The 25,593-nt window shown below is 35.5% G+C and overlaps 1 protein-coding gene across 1 annotated transcript in view; it reads right to left on the reverse strand.

Moving 5' to 3' along the window:
* LOC140749840 (polypeptide N-acetylgalactosaminyltransferase 2) overlaps positions 1 to 25,150 on the reverse strand; it is a 104,750-nt gene extending 79,600 nt beyond the window's left edge. The window contains exon 1 of the mRNA XM_073083053.1: positions 24,924 to 25,150. Within this exon, the coding sequence (XP_072939154.1) occupies positions 24,924 to 25,016 (93 nt within the window). The 5' untranslated portion in view covers positions 25,017 to 25,150. The remainder of the gene's footprint in view (positions 1 to 24,923) is intronic.
* Between the last annotated feature and the right edge of the window lie 443 nt (positions 25,151 to 25,593).

Genomic DNA, 25,593 nt, shown 5'->3' on the forward strand with positions numbered 1-25,593 from the left:
AACATGTGCATGCGTGCATAGTTATGTATGCATGTGTGTATGTATGTACAAAAGTGTGGCGAAAAGTCTGGCGAGATAGAAACATATCCAGAGCTACAAAATAAGGCTAGTTAAAACACTAGTTTTCTCAATTTTTCTCTATGGCGTGGAAACTTGGACACTGCGAGCAAATGAAAGGCAGAAAATCGACGCCTTTGAAATGTGGTGCTGGCGGAGAATGCTTCGTATCCTATGGACAGCAAAAAGATCCAACATCTCAGTATTAAAAGAACTGAAAGTAAAAACAAGGCTATCATGGTAGTTGGGAAAGTGGAGGGAAAAAGACCTCGGGGAAGATCACCAACTAGGTGGTCTGACCAGATCAAAGGCCTCACCAAGAAAAGCAGACGACCGAGCACACTGGCTGGATATGCAGCACACCTGCATAAAATACTTCCAAAGCAGGCACGTACTTCAGCCATGAAGGAACGACTAAGAAGAGGAAAAAGGGTGTATGTACGAGTATGTGCATTTGATCAAGCGCGCATGCATATGCATAAGTGTTTGTATTTTGTATGCATGTGTAAGCGCGTGTGTGTGTGCGCGCGACGTCAACATTTACATTTTTTATCCCTCCCTGATGGAAATAAAAGTAGTTTAGTTTTAACAATGTTGAAATTGAAAGTATATTTACGTAATTGTAGTCTAGAAAAAATATATATACTTATTTAAACATCTCTATTTAGAACACAGTGGTACAAATGAACTGTTATGTTAAATACCTATTCGAAATTTCGAAAGCAAACCGCACTAGGTTTACTTATGCAATGAAATAACTAAAAATGTTCTCGCATTTTGATCACTTGGTTCTACACTTATGTTTTTTTTTTTTTTAATAATATAAGAGATAGCAGACGAGCATGCAGTCCACCTGATGGTAAGTGGCTACTGCCGCCCATGGACATCTGTAATCAACCCCAGATAGCATTATGTGTACCTAACTTAAATAAAATTTTCTTAAATATAAAATTATTATGCGATTTGATTCTAAAATTGTTCTTGAAATTTTGTACACAAATATTCATGTTTCTTGTATTCTTGTATATTGTAAAGTGCTTTTTAAAAACCGGAACCCTAAAAAACGGAACCCTATTACTTAGCCTCCGCTATATATCACAGGGCTCTATCTCTTGAACCGTTATACGAGTAGATATTTTAATTTCAGCTGACATTTGCAATCCATTTCACAATATTATGTGTATTCTTCTGAACTAATATGAAAAGATAAACTCATAACATCCGAAGAACAATACGCCTCCGGAGAAACCACATTTTGAGAGTCTCTACAGTATTTATACTTTTCGTACCGAGATCTCGTTTGAGAAAATATAACAATCCGTGGGAAGTTGGGAAACGGGCTTATGGCTGTAAAAAGTAATTACACTATTGTTTCATTTCAATAATTGTTCGCTCTTACATAGCTCATTCTGTTGACATTGTGGCTACAGACGTATGGATGTCTAGAAGTGGCCTGTATTTGTAGAGTCCGCGTGAAACTTCTAGTCCGCTCTTAGTATAGAAACGAATCGCATCGCAACAGCAAATTGTAGACATGTATATAGTTGCGTTAGTGTGCTCCTACTGTTGCTACGGATTATGTTTGTGGTTGTGTTCCATCGCATTGGCTCCCTGACTACCCGTGCGTGCAACAATTTCAGAGCGGTCTAGAAGTTTGGCGCGGACTATACGAATGATGACATTAATAAATTTTGAAAGTAAAAATAATAATAATTATTTAAATATAAAATAATAATTATTATTTTTATTGTTATTGATTTATCAATCAATAACAATAAAATTAAATTATATTGGTGTTGTAAAATTGGTTGCAGTATTTATAATGGAATAATAAAATAATAAATGTATATTTTTATTTATCTATATGTAACCAACTTCTTAAAGTCAAATAAAATAAATAAATAATGTTAAACTGATGATTAACTTACGTCACCACGATAATAGTTCTGAATCTGTTGAAATTAGTAATTGTACCTGTAAAAGAAAATAAACGTAATTAGTATTTCATCGTATACTTATGAATATATTTTAATTTAAACAATTAAAACTACCAATAAAAACATCCTAGATAGTAATTTACGATTTAAACCGTCCTTCCGTTGTGTAAGCACTATGTTATAGGTTTATCATCTTCATTTGATTTTAAAACATTGAAATATATACAATTTTCCCTCTATCCGTCAATATATACTCTATATTATAGAGCTTGACAATTTTAATTGATAACTATAGAAAAAATCTCAGGTTTTTATACAAAAATCTATTGAGATACGTGCCTGCAAACAAAGCCAGGCGCATATACAGGGTAGCGCAAAATTAATCACGCTATTTTGTTTTTGAATAACTTTTCTACTGAATAAAAAAAAGTGATTTTGAGTAATAGAGTACTTAACAGGACCTGTAACTTGTTTTTTGCCTATTTGAATTTGATATGATATCTGGCAAGTGCCACCACCGTTGATACAAATTTGCACCCATTTTTCATATTTTCCACGACTTTCCTTAAGATTTTTGCCGTCAGTTACATGTAAAAGTTACAGGGTAAAGTACTCTTATACTCAAAATCACTTATCTTTATTCAGTACAAAAGTTATTAAAAAATAAAATAGGGTGATTATTTTTGCATCACCCTATACTATCACCTGTTATTATTAAAATCAATCTTAACCAACTTTAGTTCATTTCTATACCGACATAGATCTGCAAGTCACGGGTCTTTGTCAATGTAAACTTAACCTTGAGTAGTAGAGGTAATACCGATTATCGTTTATTGCAACACAGTAACATATTTCTTGTTTTTAAATGCTTCATTATACTTTTTTTAATATAATTATTTTTGCTACAATGTTTTAAAACCTCTGTTTAATTTGCTTTGTTGGAAGTAAATAGCAAAGTAACAAACAGTCCACCGGATAGTAAAGGGCCACTGTCGTAACGTGTCGGATGAATATGTTTCCCTTACACGAACAACAGCAGCATATAAAATTGTTATTAGGCAGAAATATGAGTGGCGGTGGTGTCACCAAAGTCGATTCCAGCCACATAAGAGTCCTACAGCGAGCTAGTTTGACGATAACTAGGAGAGGCTGAGGTAATGATGGATTGCAATGATTGCAACTGACAATGTCACATTTTTCACGAGGACAAAGTCGTGGGCAAAAGCTACTCATTAAAATTTATATAAAAATATTATAAATTTTAATAATATTTTCTTAAAGCTTGAATCGTGAAATGTCATTACACTTGAAAATAAGCCCAGTCATTTAAGAAAATATGTTATTTTTTATATCTAGATGACGTCAGTGCCTAAGTGTTCAGAGTTCTCGTACCCAGGTCAATCAAACGTCTAAATCCATTTCACGTGTGGATATTTATATACTTGCGTTATTGTATTTCGAACTAACATTAAGTAACTAGAACTTTAAGTATCCATTGTCAAATTATTACAATAGTCGGTTCATTGTAAAAGCGCATTTGATACGACTCTTTTATACGGTAAATGGATACATTCTTAAAACGGACGGATTATAGCATATGGACGTTGTTGGCTAACATTTGCCAAATATCGAAATTAGACAATTCTTGTATGCAGAAATTGAAAAAAAATCTATCTTTTGTAGGCAAAACATTCAATAGATTGATTATTAATAAAGCCTGTAGTAGTTCTGCTATACCTACCTAAGGCCTACTCATTTTATATATCTTTGTTTTGTTCTTTTTTGTTCTCTGTACATCATTCACAAGTCTGGAAGATTCTGAGTGTTTGCTTACATTCTATTTTTGTTAGAGACCTTCCTTTCACTGTAGCCGTAATTTTGAAGGCACTTAAATATTATTATTTAATAAAGTGACCCATTAATCCTTACGATCATGTAACTACGTCACGACATGTACGACGGTCACGATAAGTATAATTTTTGGTTGTGTTTTTAAGATCACGGCAATGGAGCGGTTAGCATACTGGTCTGCCACGCTAGTTTTGGGTTCGATTCCCGGTCAAACAAATATCTGAATGATCATTTATTTTTTCGTTGTGGGTCTGGGTATATTTTGTATTCGACTTTGTATGTGTGAATGGAATATGTGAGACTAGAAAGCAACCTTTAATTTATTTTAGTACGTAAAAAATCGCAAGCTTTTTTAAAATCATAAATAGTTTAGTAGACGATGATTTTGTCGTGTCGTGTGTCGTGTACCATGTCGTTACGTATAAAACTCCGCTAAGCAGTACGTGACCACGAATGTCTAAGGTTATTGCACAATTCGCCCAGACTTCTCTCACTTTTCAGTTTTGAAATTGAATTCTGAAATTTATTATTACGATACTTCATATTTCACATAACTTGAGGGTATCATTGAGTATCATTAAAGTATATTGGTGTTTTCGTAAGTCATATACTACATTAATTCATTAACCTATTAAAGTTTATTGATTTCTTAGATTTTAGTGTCTTACTTCATCACAATAGATTTTATGTATTTGTTGTGGTTGGGAAATCTTTTTAGACTTTTAACAGACTAGCTATTTTAACGATCGACGGATTAGTTACGTTTCTGAAGTTAGACGCAGCGGTTAAATGCTGCACAACATACACGTTTGAGCTAATTTAAGACGATCTATACAGTAAAATAATGTGAAAAACGCGATGCAGCATTTTCGATGCCGCGACCGAATGCAGCAAGTCATCTAAGTTAGCAAAATAAGTTTTTTTTTTATAATATAAGAGTAGCAGATGAGCATGCAGTCTACCTGATGGTAAGTGGCTACTGCCGCCCATGGACATCTGTAATCAACCCCAGATAGGATTAGATTAGATATTCCTACCTGAGGTCGGCCACAGATGCGCCGCTACCCCTGAGGACTAAGCTGGAACGCCTCGGAAAAGTCTGTCTCCCTTACCACACCCTTCAAACCGGAACACAGCAGCGCCTAACACTGCTGTTATTAGGTAGATATAGGTGAGGCGGTGGTGCCGCCGAAGTCGAACCACGAAGGGTTCTACCACCTTCACGGTAGATGGAGTATCGATGCAATCACTGATGTTAAATCTTCTTTAAATAGTATTAATATTTTGTTCCGACATAAGATTATTTATGCAAAATCGATTAATGGTTCGATTCTATCGATTAATCGGTACGGTTACTTGTAATGCAATCGAAAGTCAAATTAACGGGGGTAAAACGTCACGGTTTGAGCACAGTTTTCCCATAGTTTCACTTTCGGCCTAAGTGAAATTGTTGAAACTCGTATAACCTTAACTTATAGCTGTAATTCATTTTGAAATCAGCTAAGTGCGAAGGCATAAACGTTAAATCTAAGAACAATTATTTAGCAATATTTGTTTTGTTCAGGATAAGAAAAGGGGTAATGTTATTTGTTGTGGATTTTCGAGTATTTATGTACGTCCAATTATTTAATAAACTTTTTTTGTAACCCAGACTAACGCTTTTTAATTTGTAACAGCTAACGCTTTTTAATATACCTACATATGTAAAATGTTCTGAAGTGTTGTTGGGTTTGTCTAAATTGTGCGAGTGACATAAGCTATAGTTTAAGGTACATAGACATAAGTTGCTTTGTTTCGTTTATATACCTAACAATAACTTAGTATAATATGTAGTTTACTGAAGGTAGTGTAGATGATAACCATCCCGAAATGTATGTTCGTGAGTCGTGAGAGCGAGTGATCTTTATTTATACATACTAGCTGACTCGGCAAACGTTGTGTTGCCATATAAATAAAAAAAATTAAGTGTGAACAACTCTAATCACTTAGGGGTATGAAAAATAGATAGTAGCCGATTCTCAGACCTACTGAATATGCATATAAAATTTGGTGATAATCGGTAAAGCCGTTTCGTAGGAGTACGGTAACTAACAATGTGACACAAGAATTTTATATATAATATAATTACCTAGTATAATATGTAGTCCTTCTCATTATGAGAGGAGACCCGTGCCCAGCAGTGGGACAGTAATGGGTTGTTGATGATGATGATGATAATATGTAGTTTACTGTGGGTACAGTACCCTTACCAGGAGTTTTTACGTTTCGACAAATATGTCTTTTTTGGTATTTGTTTACGTATTTGCCCATAAGATTTCCTAGTTCTGATACAATCCGCTAGGGGCGCTGATTGGAATTTGTATGGGCAAATACGTAAACAAATTTCAAAACAGTCATATTTGCCGAAACGTAAAAACTCCTAGTAAGGGTACTGAAGATGATAACAATCTCGCAATGCATGTTCGTGAGTCGTGAGAGCGAGTGATTTTTTCATAAACTAAATATACTAAGTAGTGAGAATGTTTATCACAACTTCTTTCTACTTTGTAAGCGCTAAATAATCTAGATATCACCGACACTAGAGAATCACAGTTGGCAACCAGCCCCAGGGAAAGCGATTTAGTAGCTAGAAATTTCCTAGAATTACTAAACATTAACTTTCTTAACGAAGATGCATTTAATGGATTATGGCTGTAACAAATTTATGTCCTATTGATTGGTACGTGTCTCCCCACAACTGAGGAATCCTTGGACATTTGGACATTTTACCCATTTAATTATTTGTGGAGGAAAGGATTTGTTCCTAACCTGTATCCGAAGGTTATAGAACCCTGTTGTGGTGTGCAAATCCTTTGTGGCTTGATTCCGGATTCACCATCGTCGTACCTACTTCTGTCTTATAACAGCAGTATTTAGTGCTGTTGGTTGATCTGGTTTGAAGGATACGGTAAGCGAACTCCTTTTCTTATTTACCACGGCATCGGGTAGCTTTTAAAGGTTTCCCCTCGTTAAAAATATACAAATAGTTATTTATGTCAATACACATTATATACAATAATATTTTTTGTCTGCTACGATATGCGTCTAACACGTTCTATGTCTGAGATGTAAATGAACGACGGAGGTTGGTGTAGCCCTAAAACTAAGTAAAAATCTTCGTGCTACAAATCGTCCTTTATATAGGACACAGTAATATCGTAACACTCTTTCTTTAGTGCAACGTGAGACCCTGAAGTTGAACCCTTAACAATAAGTTGATGACCCATGGACCAATAACGTCACGTTGCTCATTTTCATAAAAAGTTCCATTATGGTCATTGAACGCAGTTTATTACGTCTTGACCACTCGACCAGAACCAAAATTCATCCGAATCGCTCGAGTATTCATAACTTCATTCACTTTCTTAAAACACTTAGAATAATTTGCTCGTTATTTCGTAAGTGTTTTAGCTGTGTGCTGCATAAATGTATGTCATATATGAGAGTGAGTAACTATAATGACAACTAAGTTTCATTTTCATGCGATTATTTCACATAATTTTTACAACCATGGATTCAGGTATATGCGGTAGGAAGACCGTATTTTTTATTTCAAAAATATGCCAATCGTACATTATAGTATTAAACGAGTGAGCTCATAAATATTCATCGTTGACCCTAAATAGAATTGTAACTTTATCAAAGGTGGACTTCAGAACCATTACTTGGGAAAGGTGGACCTTAAATTTATTATTTCTGACGTTAACGTTAATTAACGTTTTTTTAAATGAATTTAACTGTTTGTTATTAAACCTTAAATAAATTCTGCATGAATTTAAGTATGTTCGAAAATAAGAAATTACCAATTTTGCCATTAGTTAATGATGTCAAATTTACTTTCGGGTAGGTCCGAAATTGGTCCATAATACAACACCAGTGCCAACAAGCAAGCTAGTTACAAAGCAAGAATAGATGCGCCGCATTCGCAAAAGGTTTCTACCTTTTAACAGTTAAACTAACTTTACAACCTCTACAATCTCTACATATAACAAGTATTAACAGTATGGTTCGAGATTAAATTCAAGAGCGACAACTAGTTCCTTACCGTGACCTAGTCAAGTCGTAAAACTTCGGACGTAATGACTCAACTTTGACATTTAAGTGAGTGGATGGAAACTACTAGAATTTTAACATACTTCAGTCTAAAAGAGTTTGACGTTTTTCTATAAGATTGGGGTAGCGAACGTGCTTACAGTTTTGATGGTAAGAGGTCATTGCCCTTGGGCATGGGTAGAAGTCGATCACAGATTGAAGGTGGTAGAACCCTTTGTGGCTCGACTCCGGCGGCACCACCGCCACCCCTATTTCTATCTAATAACAACAGTGTTAGGCGCTGCTGTGTTCCGTTTTGAAGGGTGTGGAAAGGGAGACAGACTATTCAGAGGCGTTCTAGCTTAGTCCTCAGGGGTAGCGGCGCGTCTGTGGCCGACCTCAGGTAGGAATATTTAATCCTATCTGGGGTTGATTACAGATGTCCATGGGCAGCAGTAGCCACTTACCATCAGGTGGACAGCATGCTCGTCTGCTACTCCTATATTATTCTATTCAAATCCCAGGCGTCTACCACTTTCAGAACACACGTAATACGTAGCATTACCATGAGTTGGCATAGAAACGCCACTATAGAAATGGTAAATAGAAAACTATTGTCATTTTGCTAGTGAATAACATAACTACTATCGTTACGGTATTTCTTGACAACGTCTGTCAAATTAATGACTCATGGGACCGAATTTGTATGGCAATAGATCATAATGACATTCGCTAGCGATTTGATTTCGATAGGTTTTTTACGTATCGAGTTACGTCACTACGGATTTTAGTTCTACGAGTAACCACCAGAGGCGCTGTACAATTTTTCATACATTTATTTTACGCAGTCGCTAGCGAGTAATACTTTTGTAAACTCATGGTAGTCCTACCGTGTACATATACACGTAAATTCACAAATGCAACTAATATGAGAACAATTCGGTCTCGGAAAATCAATCCGATTTATTAAAAAAATTAGTAGCACGTGTAGTTCTAATGTATTGATTTGTAATGCAATCTGTAACTAATTCAAAATAATTATGAGGACTGCCGAAATGGAGACTTGAATTAGTCTTTTTAATTTTTCTAACTAATTGTAATTTTTAATACAGTTAAGAAACTCGGCCTCTCAATCGAGGGGTCCGAGGTTCAAATCCCAGGCCTCTGATTTTCAAAGTTATGTACCTATTCGAATTAGAAATGAATTATCTTTTGCTTAAACGGTGAAGGAAAACATCGTGAGGAAACCTGCATACCTGAGAAATCTTTAAAAGGAAATTTCAAACTTGGCCAGCGCGGCGGACTATGGTCTAATCCTTCTCATTCTGACCCGTATCCAGCAGTGGGACAGTAATGGATTGATGATGATGTAATGTACTTTTACTTATTGCTGACGAATAGAATGTTAATAACCTACAACAGGATACACAATACAATCATTGTCAGAGATAAGACATGCGACCAGAATGAAACTGGACTGAAACCTAGCTCGGTGGATATCTTTTCAAACCCTTTAACACAATTTAAAAGGTTAATTTCTGAGACAATTTAATTAGCAAATTATTATCATAGTGCAGTTTTAAGTTACCTTGATTATATTTTTTCTGTTTTGTAAATTGTATGAATTATGAATTAGTATATATTATGAAGTATTTAGGTATTATTTTAAATTATTATTTAAATTTTAATACAGATATATTTTTATAATTGAAACAACTTAACTTTTACACATAATATTTTATTCTTATTACTACTATTATAATAATTTGAGTAATTTGGACATGAAATTTGAATTTTAAATCTTAGAGTTAATTAATGTTATTGTTTTAATTCCTAATTTTATTATTATTGTTCCTATCGTATTCTATATTGTTTTTTAATTGTCAATCATTTTATTTAGTACGTAGTTATCAGAATGTAGTTTACATCTGTAATTGAGGTGACACTTAGATTTAAGTTCAAAGTGATATGTCTAAACAATGTATAAGTGTTCACTTTGTTGGTGTAACCCAATGATAAATAAATAAATAAAGCCATAAGATTTTCCCTTACCAAAATAGTCTAATGCGCTAAAAAAATAACTTCAATAATATGCTTTTATTGTTGTTTCAATAATATCACTTAGTAGGTAGTAAGTGAGTAGTACATATACGTTAATATCTGCCAAAGATAACCAATAAATAATTTATACAAAAGCTTTTAATATGTACCTAATTAGCTCATTCAACCATTAAATATATGAACACTTGTTAAAATACGTTTACGGGTACCACCAACTAAGCAAACGGAGGAATTAAACAAGGTTAATCTGTATGTAGCTATTGAGGAGTTGGTACATTTAAATTATTTTTTTTAATTCAATTTGATTTAATGTAGCGAATTAGATGAGTTCATTAAAAACACCCAAAAGCCCCACAACTTTTTTGAACGTAGTAGAATACCCTGTGCTTCGTGTCGGGGGCACCACTGCCACACTTATTTCTGTCAAACGCTGCTGTGTTCTGATTTGAAAGGTGTGGTAAGGGAGTTATACCGAGGCATTCCAGCTTAGTCCTCAGGGTGGGAAGTCCTTAGGGTGGGAATCTAATATTATCCAGGGTTGATTACAATTAGCCACTATTATCAAGTGGATAATAGTGGCTAATTGAAGCACGCTCGTCTGCTACTTTTATATTACACAATTTCTGACCGCACTCAGTTAAGAAACTCGGCTAATACACTCCATATCTCTCGTATATTAGCCCTTTTAATTAACAATTGATTTAATCGGTGAGTGGAAAAGCACTTTAAACCAAACAACTGTCATTGAATCTACTTAAGAGGTACTTGTCTCACTTATTTACTCACCATAATCGATTATATCATGCTGAGTACACAGTGACATTTACCTACCTACGTAATTATAAGTTTGCAGAGTAACACAAAGAAAGTATTACTCATGTTGGAATAATTTATAGCATTTACTCAATAATATTTTTTGTATATTTAAATTATACTAATACTTATTTTTCTTTTGACTTGGCTCTACAGATTGTTTTGAGTTTTATCTAGGTCATAACTTTTATAAGAATTAATAAGATTTCCACACTAACACATACAAAGACTAGTACACAAATACCCAGACCCAGAATAGAATTTTCAATTTGTAATTTAGATGTCATCCTTCTCATTCTGAGAGGAGACCCGTGCCTAGCAGTGGGACAATAATGGGTCGATGATGATGATTATGATGATGAATTCAGATGTTTGCCAGGCTGGGGATCGAATCTGAAACCTTTTGCGTTCCAGATCGGCAACCGCTACAAGGATCAATAAATTAATAAAATTATATTTTGGTACATTTTCAGTGTGAAAAGTATCCTGTCATAACCTATGAATCACTTTTTCCTTAAAAAATACTTAAACCAACCAACGAAAAATTTAAAAGAAATTTTCGTGAAAAAGACAGCAAATATCAATACGAAATCAATATCATCCCTTCGACCTTAAAAGGAATCGCTGACGCATTGCGACAGTAAAGGTTTTAGTCGGTCAAAGCCTTGGTGTTGCGTGATCTATACAGCTCACCCATAGGGCTCGTTTACAACGTTGTCAGGAAAATTCGCTTGCTCGCTGAAGGAGCTACCAACGTATGAACGAATCGGTGTAAATACCTAAATGTTTGACGCCTAAGTTCACAGTCGAAAGTCAGCCGAACTTAGGCACTAAAAGAAGGCCGAAAGCGCATACCAACGAATGAACTAGTCGGTTAAAATACCCAGTTGTTTGTCGCCTGAGTTCGCAGTCATATTGAACCTTTTGTGGTTCGACTCCGGCGGCACCACCGCCACATCTATTTCTGCCTAATAACAGCAGTGTATGGCGCTGCTGTGTTCCGGTTTGAAGGGTGTGGTAAGGAAGACAGACTTTTCCGAGGCGTTCCAGCTTAGTCCTCAGGGGTAACGGCGCATCTGTGGCCGACCTCAGGTAGGAATTTCTAATCCTATCTGGGGTTGATTACAGATGTTCATGGGCGGCAGTAGCCACTTACCATCAGGTGGACTGTATGCTCGTCTGCTACTCTTATATTATAAAAAAAAAGTCAATTGTCGATCGAACTCAGACACTAAACGACTAGATATTTACTGTCAACGGTCAACCACCGCTTAACGAAGGTCGATAGTCGACCAAACTTCCTTTTCAGTAGCTAAAAGCGCTCTCCGCTCGTCAATTTCGCTCTCCGAATTCGCTATCACTCCTACAATTTAAACGAATGCAACACCTCATATGTTAAAATACGTCAAGCCGTTTTGCCTGTAGGTGAAAACCCTCTTAAAAACATTACCCTACACAATCGTTTTAAAATGTACAGCGTTTATGTGTGACGTCATGCGTACATGCCCTTTCCCCTATTGCGTCTAAAGCATAAGTTAAAAAAACTGGACAAGCGCGAGTTAGAGAGGATTCCGTATATTGATTTTATCTACAAAAAGTGCCACAAGCTCAACGGTTGACCTACTCAGGTGAACCATTGGGAATGAACCCATCCTATAAACGGTATGCAATGTGTAGGAAAATATGTCTACACCAGTGATCCTATAAGGGTTCTTCTTTTGTTTATTTAGCGTACGGAACTCCAAAACGAAGTACAATAAGAATAATGGCAAAATTGGTTCCGGTTAGTAACCTGATGAATCTCGTAGCGGTTCATCGATTATTCAAGCCTCGGTTACATCAGAAACTTATCTTTCTTTTTAGTTTTTCGCGGTCTGTTTACTTTCCGGTGACGATATTAGATTAGAATAATGTACAGGCTTCGATCAATGGTCGTAATGTTCCATTTTATAATCAACGTTGCATTTTAACAATGTAAGTGCAATGCAAGTCTAATTGTTATTTATTTCAGAATTTATACATTTTTTCATGCAATTTTAACTATTGAAAATTCGTTAAAAACTGATAGAAAATGTATATTTATTTAGCTCATCATTATTAATTGCATCAAAAGGGCTTTACAAATACGGATAAAAAATGTTATACACGTTTTCCTTTCGTCGGATTTATGCTTGTTTAATACTAGAGGTAGAACAATACTAGAAATAGATATAATGTTTGTTTATGTGTAAGTTTGTAGTAATTTTGTATTCAACTAGAGTTTCACAAATTCCAGCGTGGTGTTGCCAGTGTTGTACGAATTAATCGCATTCGGTCATTACTAGGGTTGCCCGTCGTTCCTAATACGGATGTTAATGTTCTTGCCAATGTGTTAAAGATTCTTATAAAAATCTTAGAAAAATATGTTTTTTGGCGTATTTAACATTTCCAAAGCAGTGATAGCCTAGTGGTTAAGAAACTCGACTCTTGATCGAGGGGTCCGAGGTTCAAATCCCAGGCACGCACCTCTGATTTTTAAAGGTTATGTGCGTATGAGATATTAATTATCACTTGCTTAAACCGCAAAGGAAAACATCGTGAGAAAATCTGCATACCTACCTGAGAAATCTTAAAAAAAAGTTTTCAAATGTTTATGAATTCTACCATTACGCACTTGACCAGCGCGGTGAACCATTGCCTTCACATTCTGAGAGGAGACCCGTGCTTAACAGTGGGACAGTAATGGGTTGATGATGAAGACATATGTATTATTTAAAATAATTGCAATAAAATTATATTTGAAAAGTCCCATCAAGTGTTTCCAACATATTTTTATCCAAAATCATTTCAATTATTTTAATAAAATAAAAAATCTAAATTTTATGATGTACCAACCCTATGCACAGAGTTGATCAATTCGTCATTAGTATTCTAGAGTGGTGTCGATTGGTTAAGCGGTTAATGTGAATTAATTTAGCTTTGTTTAGAGCATCCCTCTTACGAATTAGGCAAAGGATTCCTAATTATAGTAAATTGTTAAGTAACTTATGGACTATCTTAACGATTTCTAAACAAAAAGAGAAATATTTTGTAGTTGTAATTATAGAGGTTGCGGGCTAAACTTTTTTATACAGTAATGGACTAAGTTGGAACATTAGTAAGTCTGCCGTTATTATCCTTCAAATTAGAGTTAAAAAATCAACATTTTAGTTATCCCTCAAACTAGAAATAAATGTTGAAACATGAGGAGCAAGAGTTTGAAGAGTATATAAAAGGAGATTAAGATGAGTACAGTCAGCTCAAAAAGTAGATAAACAGATTAAGGTTTCAAAAATACCTATACACTCATCTACTACTGAAGCTGACTGTATTTCAACTTAGTATTACAACTCTGTTATCCATTTTCTTTCAATGTTAATATTTGAGGCGTTGATGAGCACTTAACGCCAAATGGTCTGCTTATTTGTAACTTACAGGAAAAATACAGCCATTCTGCTGTACGATCTACCATTCATTGTGTAATTATAGAGTCGTATACCATTCATCATATCCACACATCATAGCTGCAATTGATGCAAATTTAATGAAGTGGTTGCTTTAATGATGAGGTAATTGCATTCATTAAACTGGCGTTGTAATGACCAATTCATTCGGTCATTCTGTTAAATGGTGGATTTTAGTGTGAATGTAATTATCATACATTTGAAGTTATAATAAACGTATTATTGCAAATATCCAATTTCAGTTAAATATTCGCTGTAAGAAAAAAGTTCATTACTTTTCTTACAGATTGAATAATTTGTTACAGATGATAAGTATTTCTAAAACGATATTTTATGTTAAGACTTTACAGAGAAAAAAATTAAAAACAGTTTTTTACATTTTGGCATCTTCATATTTTGGCAATGGTTCTTTTCATAGTTTGGTTTATATTCATGAAACATGCATTTAAATGTATTAAGAGCTTTTTTCTATGAAGACAAGATAAACACAGACAAATACAAATCAAATTTATTTATATATGCACCTTTACATATTTATTTATAATATGAAAAAGTGTTTTTTTATCACATCTACATCACTTTTTTCAAGGAAATCTCGGGCGTTAGATGATTTAAATGATATGATAAATATATGAAAATAAGCACATGACAAAGATCAGATATCAGAGAAAGATTTGAACCTAGATCCCTCGATTGTGAAGCTGAGTAAATACTAGATTATTACCACTCGTGTACAAAGTTAATACCAAATAGTGCATAACGAAGGACATGCACTGATCACTATTACATTCCAGATTGGATTGCAAAGGAATTTGTCCCATATATCAAGTAATCTGTGTTATTTTAGTTTAAACAGTGTCTACTGGATTAGTTACTACTAATGATGGACCGTCTAGAGTTACTAAGTAACCGAATATCGAGTACTATTCGATTTTACTTTTATTAAACCGAGTAGTCGGTTGAACAACTTGGTTTGGTAATATCGCGTAGATTACCGTAAGGCAGAAAAAAAAAATATGACTTACACGATTAATTATTGCTATATTTTAAAATTTGAGTGCTTTCAATGTAGTTTTCCTATATTTATATACGATACTAGTCTGTTGAACATGTCTTCTCGGCCGAGTATGACTGGAAAAAACACCGAATATGCTGAGTACCGAGTGTTACTCGAATAAACGAGTACTCAGCGCATCTCTTATCACGAGTATTCCTAGCACGATCGAGAAAGCACTTGTCGGCTTACACTCGACTTATATTCAAGTCACGGTCCTCGGTTTGAGTGAGCGGATCAAAATTTTAGAGGTGAATTTGTATGTGGATATTAAACTTTGGGGAAAGTGGGTGAGTGGTCCAGGATGTCTAAACGACATAAACAACGAACCGGCGGCACCACTCTCACAACTATTTCTGGATCATAACAGCGCTGTTAATCATAATCGCTGCTGTGTTCTGAAGGGTGTGGTAAGGGGGTAGCGACGCATCTGTGGCCCATCTTACGTAGTGATATCTAATCCTATCTGGCGTTTATAGATGTCCATGGGCGTCAGTAGCCACTCACCATCAGATTGACTGCTTGCTATACGGCAAATGAAACATATACAGTAATCGGGGCAAATCGTATTATGTACAACTATTTTAATAAAGAAAATAAAGTAAAGCAGCCGGCAGACAGCGTGATGGTTAATAGTCGCTGATTGACCCACCTGAGGTCATCTCCAGATGCTTTGTTAGGCTAGATTTAAATCTAAGGAGTTTAAACTCCTATGTTTAGCTTTAAAGCCTTGTATAAGTGTTTCGGTCTTACCACAAACTATAACACAACGGTGTTTAACGCAGACAGTAAAACTTGTGGCAGCGATGTTACCACAATCAAATCAGAAGCGGTTATATTACCTTCAAAATTATTATCATCAGATTCTTCTATTCCACTATATATCGATATAGCAAAATATATTTATTTTATAGGCCTGCGGAGGTACTTACAAGTAGTTTAGTTATCATCAGATTGTTTTATTCTACTGCGAATATATATTTCTTCCCAGATTTGTCACAACTTTTGTTCATCTACCAATGTCAAGCAAACTTTACAACCTTTGTCTAAGCTTTATGTATTTCCGGATGCCTTGTCACTTACAATACTTTGGCTCTACAAATATGTAGTCATTGTTTACCTTAAAACCTTTTCAATATAATATGTTTATACAATTGGCTTTACCAAAGCCTTGACTCTACATAAAGGCTAACAAACATTCGAGACATTTATCTGAAGTTAAACCTTTTCGGTCATCCATAAATCCACTTCTAGACACAATTAATATACGATTACCTACTTAGACTTATATGGCACTGGATTCCAGACACGTTTGTTGGCTTATTATTATTCGTGGCACTCCTGTATTCAAATTCTCTGATAGATCTAATACCAATGTTTATGTAACGTTGGGTATTGGGATTTATGACCATGACATCACTAGTATACCATCAGGCTGTCCACCTGATCAGCCAAGTCAACAAAATGTAGTCCGCCTGATGGTAAATGACTACCGCTACGCAAAGACGTCCATTATCAACCACAGATAAGATAGAACTTCGCCTGAAGAAGACCACAGATGCGTTGCTACTCCTGAGGACTAAGGTGGAATGCTTCGATCAGATCCAAATTATCGATGAACATATCATTAATATCATTAACCTGATTACATCACCACCTATCATGGCACCTTTATTTATTGCGTCAACGAAACAAATTTGTTGTGAATTTGTCTTCAGGTTAATAACGAATTTGAGAATATCTGGTAGGATTCATATCCTATGTTGAATCATATGAAATTGACCAACAACATCAGATGGACTGGGTTTTAATTGTTACTTCAATCTTAATATCTCTACGAAAACGTAACATTATTTTACGAATAAATGTTTCTAAAATTATAATTCTAAATAAATTTAATTCCTATAATGCATATTGTTATCTTTATGTGAATAATATAAGGTAAATACTAAGTCTCGTTTATGATCTAGCGATTTGGGGTTGGGGCTTCCTGTTCAGAAATAATACATTTATGGTCCTGGCAGACCCGTTTGGCCGGAAGACGTGGTTGGGCGGCTTAAATATGTAGCAAGCTCTTACAGGAATTATTTACATTATTCTGTAGCGTCGACATAAACATGCATTTTAAAGGTAGAACTCTTTGTGGTTAGTCAGCACTATCGCCACACCTGTTTCTGCTTAATAATAGCTGTGTTAAGCGCTGGTGTGTTCTTGTTTGAGTATGGCAAGAGAAAAAAGTTTTCCGAGACATTCCAGCTTAGTCCTCATGGGTAGCCGCGTATACCTTTGGTAGGAAACCGAAACTTATCTGGGGTTGATTACAGATGTCCACAAGCGACAGTAGCCACTTATCATCAGGTGGACTGCATGCTCGTCTGCTACTGTATAATATAAATTTTGCTAGATTTATATCATCGCGGTTGAACAACTGTCTTTTTTGGCAGTTCGAATATACTAACTTACAATTAAGGGCTCGTACATACGAGCGACAGTCCGAACCTACGACTGCTGCTGACTGCCGACGACTATCATCACCTGCCGTTAGCGACTCCTAACCACATTTAGCGATTGCTGATGATCGCCAGTGCGGATTATTCCTTGTGTACTAGCTTACTGTCGCTCGTCTATTACCCGCCTTAACTATACAACCATAGGTTTTTTTAATAGCCTGCATTACACGTTTGACACGGTTTAATAAAAGCAATCAGCGGTAAACACTGATAGTTACAAAGATTAAACTGCATTTTTGCACTTTTAACTTATTAAATATTTCGTACTCAGATTATACGTAACTTGTAACAATTCTTACATTAAATTACAAATTTTGTTACTAGTCAGATATAGTTTAAACTTATCATTCATATCTTTAAGACAAAAGAAAGTGAGAAGCACTACAACAAAAATACAAAATAATTCTCAATCAGCTATTTCTAGCTTCGTACTTACCCTACGCAAACATCCCTTACTCCATATTGATCGCACCTCAACTTGAGGCGGAATTCAGCCGAGCTATCCGTCTCTTTCCCTCGTATAGCGCTGCACTGGTCACACATGGGTGTAGTTGAACCCCTGTTATCGTGCAGTGAACGTTACCTTATCGATGTTTGCACAGAAGTTACTTCACACGGCATAGTTAGTATCAACGTGTTTAACAAACACTTGTCCGTAACTTTTCGGTAGCAGGTGTAATAGTATTTTTTTTTTCTATTTAATTTTAATTGCATTTCATGAAGTAATTATAAAATTTATATTCAGTCTAAAACATACAATGAAGTATTTAGCTGTAAACCTATAATCATTCCTTCTTGGCCAAGGACAGAGTATCACACGTTTTGTATAGCTCTCAAGTTTTACCGGAATAGACATAACAGAAGGATGTTTTTGTACAACAAGTTTTCGGTACGGCTTAAGAAAATTTTCCTTATGGAAGGGCGCTGATCCCTAAAGGTACTGGAAGTAGGAAATGCCCGCAACTTCTATAACTACTACTCTATCCTATACTTCTATAACTATAACTTTTTTGTCTACAACAAAGAACCGGTAGTGTGGCTGTGGTGTCGATTAGGTCCGTTATTAATAACAAGTCTATCCAATTGTTCCCTGTCAAAGATCGACATTTAACAATTTGTGCGTAGTAGAAATTTACAAGTCAAGTTACGATCATCATAGTACAACGTCAAGCTACGATCTTTGACAGGCAATATTTGATAGATTGAATATTAATGGGGGACAATATTCAAATCACGGAAGATTCGTATCATTAACATTTATTTATTCTAGAATAAAATACAGTAGATACTACACAGAGTAGCGTGATGAAACATTATTACAGACTTTTTAAATTGTGTAAAAAATATAGTGGGAAATAGGTAAATAATGACGGAAATAAAGTAATTACACTCAGGCTTATTATAACTTCCTGTACATTCCTGCTTAATGTATAGATATAATATGTTGATAATTTCATACGATATGCAGTATGCGTGTAAGTTGACGTGACGACAATAACGCAGTCCCGACAGTATCAAAATTGTCTACATAGTTATCTAAGATGGTACTGATATACCGTTATTAATACTCTATCTATCTTAATGCCTACGTAAGATCGTAATGTGACCATAAAGATACCATTCATAACCTCTTTGACTTTTTGGGAAGTCAAATAGAAATAGTTAAAAATAGTTGAAGAGTTGTCGATGTTATAATGTGTATAACGAAGTAAGAGAGTAAAAAGGCGTGACGTCAGCACCGCTGACGTCATAATTATTGTTATGATGTTGATAAATGACTCGATGAAACCTTCGAAAGCAAACCACACGAGAATTGTTGAGCTTCGTTTATTCTTCGGGCAGCATAACGACGTCCTAAGGAGGTCCGCACTGTTCCACAGCTCGAGCAGTAATGTCTCGATGTCGCCAGTACTACCCTTTTTATAGGACCGGCGCACGTGCACTTGTTTTCCTACTTAAGATGCAGGTAGTTTTACCTCAGGTGTTTAATCATTTCATTTTATAATAGGAGGACTGCTGTATTTGCTCCGACATGTATATATTTAAATTAATTCTTATCTACGGATATAGTAGTAAAGGAGAGATTAATATACTACATAGTTTCGTCAAAGAAAGCTTTGAATAAACAAGCTTTTGGGTCATTTACTCAGTTACATTCATTTTTCGTTCGATTTCAGCTTAATTGAACCAAAACCTTCTGTTCTTTGTTTTGACCTTTCAGCATTATTATCTTTAAGTAAAGGTTACCATAAAGGTCCAAATTGGCTTAAGCCGAGGTTCCGTATCCGGCGATCACAAAAGTTCATGATGGTTGAAAAGTGAATGTACTTTTTGCGTGTTTCGATCAATTAAGGCTGCGTCCATAATGGGTGATGCTGAAAATGGTAGCACGATTGGTGGATTAGTAAACAAGCCTGCACGATACCTGACGGTTCTTATGACTACATCATGTTGTGCATATTAGTAAGAATTTAAGACTGTCATGGACCACCGTGATCCAGAGCCAAGACCCCCCCAGATCCACGGTTTTGATATTAGGCACACAGCTCTGATTTACTATATGCAAGAGTTTTCTCAAAAAGAAGTGTGAAGTCTGCCGATCCGCACTGAGCTATAGTGATGGACTATGTACTAAGCCAGCAATCTGTCAGTTTTTTGGCAACCTGGGCCACACAGCCCCTATATGAGATAATGGCGGACCGCACTCTCTGAACTTGGTCGTTCAAAATTCAGCCGGTCAAGAATAAATTGTTTCTATGATTCGAAGTAACCTAATTGGTTCAAGGAAGATCCGCGGGCCGCAAGGAGAGAGTTGCGGGTGACATGCGGCCTGCGGGCTGCCTCTTGTCGACCATTGTCCAAAGGCCTCCTCTTTAATCAGTAATGAGTTAATGACTTACTTCAAGTAAGACAAAAACACTCACAATCACGCAAAAAATCACGAAGATTTATAAAAAAGGACACAGTGTAAACGAATCCTATGTAGAGCAAAGTGTCAGATCCTGTCAAGTGTGATATGCCATTGCGGTCTGAATTCCGATGGCACAAAAATGAAAGTTGTGTGGATGGCGTTAATGAAGTGCTACCGCTTACCAGCTCCGCCTCACTTACAGGCGCCTCGTGTATGATACCGGTGGAAAGTAAGTTAATTGTGGTATGTAATTAAAATTTATACGGCTAAGTGATGGCTGTTATGTATTTAATGGACTTGCATCCAGATGTTAAAGGCCACTCGATACGTTTAGCGAACTAGCCGACCATAGACAAGAGTGGATTCTTCTTCTACAAGTTAATATAAACTTACCAGGAGATAATTATCCTAATATTGTTTGAATAAGGGATTTTTGATATGATTTGATTTTATACTTGGACATATTTATGACTAAAACGAAGACGTCCTGACTGATTCAGATCTCTTTTCAATAAGTACGTTTGCTTTAGAGTTATCAACCCTTTAGTGTCCCATAGCTGGGCGCATGTCTCCTCTAGGGCATTTTAGGCCATAGTTCCCTGTGCTGGCCAAGTGCGAATTAGTAGACCTCACACATCTTTTGAACCTGTTTTCTAGGAATTTTCAGGAGTACCTGTTTCAGTACGATATTTTCCTTCACTGTCTAAGCCTCGTGGAAGGCTTTATAGCCGAGACAATGATCCGTGCCCAGCAGTGGTACATAAAACCTACCTAACCATTCATAAGGAATTCAAGGAATGTCTGTGATTAAACGCTGTAATTACACAGTACACATTTGATAACATTACCATATCTATGATGTAACACATAAAATATTCTGTGCACATCTGGCAATTATGTGCTCTAAAAGATGACGCTTGCAGATCGCATTATTTTTCGAGTTTGACCCAATTTCGACAGCGGGGTTTAAAGTAATTAAAATGGATTCCAATGCAAATTGTTCTAGCATAGTGGTTTTGGGCAATTTACATTTTAACTCGCGTGTTTGTTCTTTTGTAGTTTATACACTGACCCTCGAAATGTAAAGTCCGAGCCCGACTCATGCTTATAGTTGAGTATTACCTGTATAGAATTTTTTAAAGCATTTTGAATTAAACGTTTTTCTTTTTTGTACTATGAAACATATGTGAAAGTCTCTCAATATGTGAGTTTTATAAAAACCAAGTAACGAAATATTATCTTATATATAAAATTCACAATGTTAGTTATTGTACTCCTCCGAAACAGCTTTACCGATTGTAACTAAATTTTATATGCATATTAAGTAGGTCTGAGAATCAGCAACTATCTATTTTTCATACCCCTAAGTGATAAGGTTTGTTCACAATACTATTTTTTATATGGCAACACAACGTTTGCCGAGTTAGCTCATTTTTAACATAAATATATTTTAAACGATGTAGCAAATTAGAGAATAATCTGATGTCTGTATTTAGTCTCAGACGTATAGGAGCTTCTAAAATACGTTTATTCAGAAGTTCGTACAATAGATACCCATTTTATTATTAAAATATTAATAAAAGAGGCACGCCAAGAATAACGCCTTTCCCTAATACGTGAACATTTTTTGGAATGCTCTATGCCGACTTATATTTCCATTTATTCTTGATCGTCCAAAGTTTTTTTATCGCGTGCTTAAGTACACTCTTATTTTCATTATTAATAAACAAACTATTCATTTCTTCGCCTGCCAAGGATTGACATTTGACATTTTTTGGCTACTAAAAATTGTCAAATTTCGATCTCAGGTAGTCAAAATATTGAAAGCTAATTATAAATAAAGGACGTAAGACAAAACATTATAAGTAAATATTTTAGAATTCGTTTAAATCGTCTTGAAAGAGAATCTCTTTAAAATCCCATTGCTTCTTTATAATACTACTTCAGTTCACTTATTATCAGTGGTCGGTAAATCCAGAACGCGCAGAAAGACTATTGTATGTTTAGTTAATTAATGAATTGATTACTGCCAGTTCTTAGTATGGTGAAGCACGTTTGCCATTGTTGGTCGGTCGACGTTATGGGGTTCATTTGAATATGTATGTCATATTACTCGTATCTGTAACATTCTTATGAAAATTAGGTGCCTATGCCAATGACCTAATAATAATTAACTTTTAGTAATAAATTTCCCAAACAAAGAAAACGTGTTTTCATACATGTCAAGGGTTTAAATTGGAGTGTTGGATTGGATTGGATTATCCTTGAAAATGGATGAACCGATTTGATCCGAGTTTCATGCATCAGTGGTGTTAGCCAATACTTCTAATTCTTTTGAGACCTGAGACTAACATCGCATATTTTTGGAAGAGATTATTATTAAATTTATTGTAACTGCTGTTAACACAACAATATACCAAGGAAATTCCCCTAAACATTAATTTGTTTGTGTATATTCCTAAACAGTTTTCCTCAATGAATCCGTGATTCATATCTGTATGCACTATTTATACGTGTAGGTACCTATAAATATATAATCGGGGATTAAATATAATTAACACATTATAATGCCATCTATTATCAATTATCATACTCATAATTGATAAAAAGAAAATGGAATACAATTCACATTTGTAAGCCTAAGAGGCTAATTCGTCGTCTTTTTTGAAAATTCTATCATCATGTTTTTTTAACATTATTTCATGATCTCCTCATCATCAATCCATTATTATTTCTTAACATTGTAGCATTTAGAATTAGCTACGTTGATGCGTAGGTTTAATCTATTCTACCTAGTCCATTCCTCGATGATACCATCTTTATTAAAATTAGCTTAAGGTAAACCTTTTTTAAATTTCAATAGAGGTCCCTAGTCAGTACTTTACATCAAGATTTTATTAAATAAAATTAAAACACAAATGAGCTTGGAACCACCTCTTAGTAAGTGGTAACAGCCGGCTTAGGATATCTGTAAGTCTCGATAGAATTGGAGTCTTATTTGAAATCAGCCTCAATGAGACGCGTTGGTATTTCTCAGGACTAAGTTACACTTCGTGTTAAGTGCGTCTGGATTATCAATCCTTCAAGCACACTAGCGCTTAACATTGCTATTATAAAGTAGAACCAAATCGACAGCATGTCGAACTAATGTAGAAATTGAAGGTGGTAGAACCCTTTGTGGTTCGACTCCGGCGGCACCACCGCCACACCTATTTCTACCTAATAACAGCAGTGTTAAGCGCTGCTGTGTTCCGGTTTGAAGGGTGTGGTAAGGGAGACAGACTTTTCCGAGGCGTTCCAGCTTAGTCCTCAGGGGTAGCGGCGCATCTGTGGCTGACCTCAGGTAGGAATATCTAATCCTATCTGGGGTTGATTACAGATGTCCATGGGCGGCAGTAGCCACTTACCATCAGGTGGACTGCATGCTCGTCTGCTACTCTTATATTATAAAAAAATATATATATACATTAGCTGAAAATTTGTGAGTTATCATGGTTTCAAAACCTATTTAATCTAAAAGCTCTTTTTGAAATTTCTATATTGGGCGTTGACTTAGTTAGGAATATCTTTATTTCAATTAATTATGTAAGTAATATTTTGAAAATAAAGGACCGACGATTTTAAAGATTATCATTCAAGTATTTATTGTATCATTTCATCGTCATCATCATCAAATCATTACTGTTTTATTAGTGTTGCTGGGCATGGGTTTAATTTAATGAAATCTTAATTAGAATAAAAATACCTATATTTCATTTTTATTTTAAGGTTTTCCCTTTCAACTTAAAATAAAACGACCACTCCAATGTCTAATTTGGTAATTAGGGCAATCAATTATGAGAACCGAAACAACTAATTATGTTTTAAACGCACTCAAAAAGTCACAAGTCATTATTCGGTAGCATAACCATAAAATGAAAAGCTGTATTGTACGTTGGACAATTCCGTGTTTAGTCACGAATGGAGTCAAGGTGAATGAAAACGCATTTGTTACAAATACAAATACAAACGCACTTTCACTTATATTTTAACAAAATTCCGAAAGGCCAAGGAATCGTTTTGTTATACCTTATCGTTGCGTGGGAAGACCGGGCATGCGCACTGAAGTCCGATTGCAGCGGTCCCTAACCTAACAGCTGATTTTCGATAACAGCATTCCGTCCTATACTCGCTCACCTTCGATTGTGTTGCATCTGGCTGCATGTAGTAGAACAGGAGGAATATCCACGCCACTGCTGCCACAAAAAAAATCTTCACGTTACGTCGCATTTTGGAACTGACACTGACAATTCACGCGCGTACGGCGAAGGCGCGAACGCGTTTGTTTTTTTCGTTATTTTTTAAAATTGTCGCGGACGGCGCGCGGCCGCGCATTCGGCTGCGGCGTACGGACTGAGCGAACTTAGTCCACACTCACACTGTGTTCTACAGATATCATTGTCGTCATTGTCGCCGCTCATGCGCGTACGTTCTCGTCTGCTGTTAGAACTTGCATCGGGGTGTGTGCGATAATGCCGCATTGTTTTTAACCCCTGATAAGAGACGCATTGTGGGTTCACTTATCTGAAACGTTATAATTAATAATGTTGCGATGCGGTTGTTAAGTCTGTCTTATTCATGACATGAATCATAATAACGAATATTAGACATAAACGATATATACACAATATAAAGTTGTGATGTAAAAGAAAGTGAAGCATATTCTCAAATGATTTGGATATGTAGAAAAGGGCAACAGTTTGGTAATATTAACCAAAACGTTACTGTTATAATTAGGTCAAAGAATTCAGGTCAGTAAGACCAAGACATGACATAATTTTATTTCATGGTGATCTGAAATATAATT

This window comes from Epargyreus clarus, unplaced genomic scaffold (assembly GCF_041222505.1).
Source record: "Epargyreus clarus isolate Ecla_fem2 unplaced genomic scaffold, WU_Ecla_fem_2.2 ptg000018l, whole genome shotgun sequence".
Classification (NCBI taxonomy): Eukaryota; Metazoa; Arthropoda; class Insecta; order Lepidoptera; family Hesperiidae; genus Epargyreus; species Epargyreus clarus.